This window comes from Sander vitreus, chromosome 18 (assembly GCF_031162955.1).
Source record: "Sander vitreus isolate 19-12246 chromosome 18, sanVit1, whole genome shotgun sequence".
Classification (NCBI taxonomy): domain Eukaryota; kingdom Metazoa; phylum Chordata; class Actinopteri; order Perciformes; family Percidae; genus Sander; species Sander vitreus.
In genome coordinates this window covers 10139661-10146615 of record NC_135872.1, presented here as the reverse complement: position 1 = coordinate 10146615, position 6955 = coordinate 10139661, and the positions used below count along the sequence as shown (strand labels likewise).

The following is a 6955-nucleotide window of genomic DNA, read 5'->3' as shown; positions in this document are numbered from 1 at the left end:
AATGCAGAATGGCCACTTTTATTCTGTTGAATTCTTATGTGTATTATGTCATTCTTTTATTATTTAATGTGTCACACTTAATGTGTGCATTGTAATGTTGCAGCTGCTTGAGGTGTAACTCATTTTAACTACTTAATGTACTGTTGGGGAGTGTCTGGTACAGCTTCAACTACTTTCAAGGTGCATGGAGAAAACTTCTTGAATGAAACGTGTTGGTCTCACAATAAAGTTGCTCTTTATACGACAAGTGTTTCTGGAATGTTTACCTTTGCTTTACTGCAAACTAAGTGTCCTTATTTCTGTCATCATTTAAAAGTATGGGCTACTATTTATTTCTCTTCTCTCTATGCTGTATTTCCTCTTCGATTTATAAATACATAATGTACAGCACCTTTGTGAATGAAATGTGCTTTCTTGCCTTGCAGTTACTCCTCCACACCGAAAGGGGGCAGGGCCGCCGGGTGGGCGCTGTTCTCAGTCTCCGGCATCCTCTGTTGGTTTTGAGCAAAGAGGTGGGGGCCTTTCCTACTCAAGTGAACACATCGGCCATTGAAGATAAGTAGAAGACATCAGAGCTAAAGGCGACTAGTCCGAAAGAAGACAATTAACATAATAATTAAAATACTGTTACCTGCCGGATCCGTGCGGCTTGATGCTCTGTTGCGTCGGAGACGTTTGAGTCTGTCGGCGTATGTGCTGCGCCAGGTGTCGGGCCACAGAGTGTGGGAAAATGCCATCTTTTTCATGGAGGTACCGTTAGAAAATATGTCATGCTAAAGATGAGTTTTAGATATGTGGACAAGCTCGGCTAACTGTTGACTTGTGTACTTGTCAGTGTGGCAATGAAGTCAATTAATCGTTAACTTTCGTAATTCATAATTACATTGACTGTCAATGTGTTTTTGAAGTCTGCAAACAACCTGCTGGCTAAGTGAAACTGAACGGTTTGTGTACATGAACCGGTGATACGAATAGAAGCTATCCTAAGTTAGCTTTATATTTCCATACACATGTTTTCATTATACTTTAGCTATTTCTTACTGTGTTTTGATATGTCAACAGAAATGGTGTCCCCGTAGGGTCAAAATGGCCCTGTATGTACCGGTTACCCTGTAAGATATTGGATACGGAGACTCGGGAGTCACACAATTTGATAGCTGTGAAGCAGAAATATGGCTGAAAGTCCGGTACAGGTCATTGAATCAGATGGGTCATAGAAGGTGGTGCAACACCGGTCAGGATTTCGGGTTTTTCCTTCCACACTGATGTGTTTGCTAATTTATCCAGACCACACCCCCCGGCATAGGTAATAATATTACTTATGTGGGATTGGGTCATCTTATTCTCTTTTTTAACCATGGAATGCTGTGCTTTCCCTCCATGTTATCTGCTGTCATGTACTCGTACAAGACACAGGCACTCCTACTCTCCTCAGGTACATTTTCCCTAGTGATCTCTCTCTCTCTCTCTCTTTGTGCCTGTGGTGTAGCAGCATGTGGGTTGGCCGCCTAGCCAGTGCAATGAAATGCATTCCTCCATGTAATAAGTTGCTTGTTCAGAGCCCAGGTCTCTCTCTGCAGTGAGTGGACTACTGGCTGGCCAGGCCACAGCAGAGTCCCACACAAAGAGGCTCTGTGTGAGTCCCTGGGAGGAGACCCGGCCTCACTTTAAATGGGATTGCACACTCAGTGCCACGACAGCAAGGAGCACACCTTTTTCATAGGAAACTAGGGTTTCATCACCGCTGTGCTTGAGTTATCGGTGTTGCTTGTGTGGGTGGGTGATGAATCTCATCTCAATTCTTCCTGATTAGTTTAACAGGTTATGTTTTGTTTACGTGATTCCGTACCTTTCATACTGTCCCTTTGGCTGGCATACGTTGTGCATGAAGACAGGGTAGTACAGGAAGTACTACATAATTACATAATTGCTGGAGTAGCAGTTTAACTCTTGCCGTCATTATTGATCTGATTGCAAAATGTCTGTTCAGGGAGGCACCTTTCAGCTGCTTCTGCTTCAACACCTCTGTTTAGAAGCACGATAACACGAGAGAAAGTCAATATGATTTGAGAGGAATTTACAAAACAAATGGGAGCATGCATGCATTTCATTGAAAGGGTTACATTTATGGAACAGTGAGGAATTGAAAACATGTAGCTCACTTAGTACGTTTAAAAAGTTAAAAATAATTCATTTAACAAAAATATAAATGCATGAAGGTGCAGAATACTGTAAGTTTCTGTCTTTTTTCCGTTTGATGTTAGCTGTAGCTTTAGCCTACACCTGTTTGGACTGCAGACATTTTTATTGTATTATTGTCATGTATTGTTTTCAACTGTGATATTTGAATAAATGCCCTTTTTATGGGAGGAAGAAGGTATCAGGAAATAGAGCCGACATGCTAACAAATTAACTTTAAAACCTTTGTATTGGCTACTTTAGTTTATGCTTTTCATTATGAGTTCAGATGAGCTTAAGAACGTCGTAGTAAACAGACATAACAATAGTGTAAGCATTTTCATATTGTCAACCATTTATCAACATCATCAGCATTGTCATTATGATAGTGATGGATTGTCTTGATGTATTGATAATCTTAACTGTATATTACAAAGAGAAATTAACCTGAGTTTGCTAAGTTTTGAGTAGTTTTTTTCTGTTATGTACTTCAAAATGTAGCCTGATATACCATGTTGTATTGCCTTGTAGGGTTTGGCCTGCACTTGTGTTGCTTCTCTTCACTTCCATTGTGGCTGCTGATGAGTCATTACTACTGGAAGGCTGGCAAGATGTCTGGCCCTTGCGCTTCATCGTCAACATGCTGGGATACTTCACTATTATCATCCCTGGCTACTTCCTCATTAGCTACTTCAAGCGCACCAATTACTTAGAAACAGGTTTGGACTTGTAAGATTCTGACATGTAATGCCAAGATGCATGCCAGTTAAAGACCTCAAACTTGTTTTTGTAGTTCCTTCCTGATCTACCTCGAAAACAAATTCCTTCATGAGTTTTTAATGTATGTTTTCTTTCAGGTAGTGGGTTTTGCTTCCCTATCATAAAGACCTGCGTGTTTGGTAGTGAGGCCAAAACAGGTCTGTTGGATGACGTGTCGGTTGCACCCAGGAAAGAGGGTGATTCGGGCTCATCAGTCAGACAGGTCATCAAATTAATCTTTTGTGCTGTTGGACTTCAGGTAAGGATCCTCCTAGGAAATACAGTCCTTGAGCTGTGTGTATACTAAAGGGATTAGATGGATAATATGATATGTATTTTTGTCTGATTGTGTAGCTGTGGGAGGGTTGTTTTGTTTGTTTTACAGTTTGCTTTGCTCTCAGCTCATTCGCTAATTAAAAGATGCTTACGGGAGCTTGTATAAAGGGAGGTGCTGGTACAATGGTTCAGAGGGATAGGTCCTGGTAGTTACACGACTAACAGGATGAAGAGACGTTGATGACAGTGTTGTTGCGTTAGGAAGGGATCAAGTACATAGTGACATAAATAATGAGAATAATGCCCAAAAGGAAGCTGAACCACCCAATGCAACTGTTTTTAACAATATTATGTTACAAAATAATCTAAGCTCAAAAGTCAAGAATCAACATCAAAGCTTAACTGCTAAATATATATATAAAAAAACAGGTCTATAAATCTACTCTTGAAAAAGTAAAGTAATTTTTTTTAATTCTTAGGTATCGTACCTGACATGGGGAGTCCTGCAGGAGAGGGTGATGACACGTTCGTACGGAGCCACGACTCCAGAAGAGGAGGGTGAGAAATTCAAGGACTCTCAGTTCTTGGTCTTCATGAACCGTATCCTGGCTCTGACGGTGTCGGGCCTTTGGTGCATCCTGTTCAAGCAGCCTCGTCATGGAGCACCCATGTTTAAGTACTCCTTCGCCTCGCTCTCCAACATCATGAGCAGCTGGTGCCAGTACGAGGCCCTCAAGTACATCAGCTTCCCTACTCAAGTCCTGGCCAAGGCCTCCAAGGTAATCCCTGTCATGCTCATGGGTAAGATCGTCTCCCACAAGAGCTACGAATACTGGGAGTACTTTACCGCCGTGCTGATCTCAGTGGGTGTCAGCATGTTCCTGCTGTCCAGCACGCCCAGCAAGCACCCGTCCACCGTCACCACCTTCAGCGGGGTCATCATCCTCGTCGGCTACATCGCCTTCGACAGCTTCACCTCCAACTGGCAGGACAACCTGTTCAAGTACAAGATGTCGTCGGTGCAGATGATGTTCGGGGTAAACCTGTTCTCCTGCCTCTTCACTGTCGGCTCACTGCTGGAGCAGGGGGCCTTCTTCGACTCGCTGGCCTTCATGACACGCCACTCCGAATTCGCCTTACACTCCCTTTTGCTGTCTGTGTGCTCTGCATGCGGCCAGCTCTTCATCTTCTACACCATCAACCAGTTTGGTGCTGCAGTCTTCACCATCATTATGACCCTGCGACAGGCCTTCGCCATTCTCCTCTCTTGTTTCCTCTACGGTCACGCCGTCACCTTAGTAGGTGGATTTGGTGTTGGGGTAGTTTTCTTGGCACTTTTCTTGCGGGTGTATGCACGTAGCCGCATGAAGTCTGGCCGGCGGTCAGCGCAGCCGCTCCCACAGAAGGTGTAGCACTCCGAAGTCACGCTAAACTGGGAACTGAGACCACGTTTTCTGTGGTGATTTTTGTCTATTTGTGTGTATCTTATAGTTTTTTTTACTGTTCTTTTCCGTTGGTTTTTAGTTTTCTTCTTCTGCAATGGTACAGAAAGGGATTTTGCAGTTTTGACTCTTACACCAAGATGCCCCCAGGGGGTCCATGTGATTTGTCAGGTCAGCAGTCACATTAGTTTTGAGTGCCTGTAAGATTGTCTTATACACAAGTCCCAAACCCTAAACTTTGCAAACTGCCTCTTTACCTCTTTCGCAATTAAAAAGTAGAATATTTTTCCTAAACCACCATACGTGGCTTGTGCAGCCAATTACAGGTTACTGTGACCCTGAAAAATGTATGTGAGCTGTATGGCTAAGCATTCATTTTAAAGCATTAATGACATTGCCCCTTACTTAACTTTATCCCTACACTTTCTATCTGTTGAGTCATCTTTCAGGCACAATAGACCTTTTTCACGGCAGACATGTTGACATGTCATTGTAGGAAAAGCACAGGTGTATTCAAAACCATTAATGATGGCTGCGTTCCACTTAGGAGAGGCCCTGGTATGGTGCATGCTGACTCACTGAAATAGCTTACTGGGACACTTGATGGAATTGAGCCATCGTTGAGGTTATCAATTTCAGCTGTGCTTTTCCTTCTATGACAAGTCAAAATGTCTGCTGTGAAAAAGGTCCATAGCCAGATGCTTATCTCACAGTCCTCTATGTTAGAGAGCAGGGGGCCTTATGTGTCGTGGGAGTTCATCTTGTAAAGCTGTCAACATAGCCTGCACACAATACTGTTTAATTCAAGGTATATTAAAATGGCTACCATGTGTAATAGAGGGTGGAAAATAACAGTTTGCTTATTAAATAGTGCACTACTTACAAATTATATTATTTTACGCCGACATCAGTGAACCAGATGCTGCTGTGGATACTTTTTGCACGCCATTATTTTAGGAAAACAAAAAAGTTTTTGTTTCTTCTCAACACAGATTTACTTAATTAAACTTTGGACTAAAAAGTCTTGTAAATATATCTCTTAGTCATTGTTTATTTCCAACTCGTCTGTTGTGTACTTTTGTATAAGGACTGCTTCATGTGTTTTCACCGTTACATGTGAATGTTTGGAAGAATACTGAATTGATGATGATGCTCATGGCCGTCACAAGGATGTGAAGATAATGTACGCCCAGGGGGGAGTTTGCAGAAAAGAATGCATACAAGGGAACAGCAGTGTTACTGGTAACTTGTTTTTATCATTCTACTATTTCCTCTGGTAACTGGATTAATAATAAAACATATTCAATTAAATTAACACAATGAAGTGAAGAGGTTTGATTTTAAGGTTTCACATTGCTTGTGCTACAGGATTTGCCTCGTGGTCAGTGCTGTTTGCTTTGCAGGTAATACAATACTAATAATAATGATAATAAACCTTATTTCATACACAAACTGCTATTCAAAGTGCTTTACATTAGGAATAATGACTGTAAACAAAGAAATGAAAGAGCACACAATAAAACCGGTTGAACTTTAAAATGCATCCATAAAGAAGCTAGTAAAATAACAAAATGATATAATAACCAAAATAATACTTCAAAACTTAATTCAAAGATTTAGCAGAAGTATACTTTAAACAAAACAAAAACTGTTAGATAAACCACAGTATCGGACAAATTGAAAATTTGACCTGATTGTGGCACTACTTCCAAAGTCACTGGGATTCATCCTCTAGGGACAATGAAAGTATGTACAAAATGTTATGGATGGATGTAATGTTGGTCTGGACCACAGTAGGATGGACCAACAGACAGTGCTAATGTGCCTAAAAATGGCAGCACAGTAGTAGTAACGGTAGTAAAAGGTTTTGGCTGTAATTAATTTACTGACTTTTTAGGAAGATCATTGCAGTAGTCTGGCTGGAAAGATCATAACACCCAGCTTTCTTGTTGGAGCTGTAATGTGCTGAGATGGTGTAGTAAATTCTATGTTTCTCTCTTTGCTCTTTTGGATCAATAACTAGAATCTCAGTTGGAGGAAATGTTGGGTTATCCATAAATTGATGCAGTGTTCAAGGGAGTAACGGGGGCTCCAGTCAAGAAAGTGAACAACTGTATAGAGTTGGGTGTCATCTGCAAATAGGTTTTAGTAGTTGTAAGTATTCCTCTCTGCCGTCTCTCCATATTTCTTCCGCTCTCTCCAGTCTTATCAAGAAAAAAAAAAACAGCATATGTTTTTTTCGAAACAAAGCTGCTCTTTGCATGCTACACTGATTCATAAACCCGACCACTATTATGATT

General features: G+C 41.3%; 1 protein-coding gene across 3 annotated transcripts; it reads left to right on the top strand.

The window, feature by feature from the left end:
• Positions 1 to 499: 499 nt before the first annotated feature.
• On the top strand, positions 500 to 5975 carry slc35b2 (solute carrier family 35 member B2). 3 transcript variants are annotated; one of them, XM_078274743.1, is made up of 4 exons: positions 500 to 750; positions 2710 to 2897; positions 3036 to 3196; positions 3693 to 5975. In XM_078274743.1, the coding sequence occupies exons 1-4, from the start codon at positions 692 to 694 to the stop codon at positions 4623 to 4625; spliced, it is 1341 nt and encodes a 446-aa protein (XP_078130869.1). In that variant the 5' UTR covers positions 500 to 691; the 3' UTR covers positions 4626 to 5975. The 3 variants fall into 3 exon arrangements, with proteins under 3 accessions (XP_078130869.1, XP_078130870.1, XP_078130871.1); XM_078274744.1 differs by lacking the exon at positions 500 to 750 and adding an exon at positions 787 to 1306; XM_078274745.1 differs by lacking the exon at positions 500 to 750 and adding an exon at positions 1332 to 1776.
• The last annotated feature ends 980 nt before the right edge of the window (positions 5976 to 6955 follow it).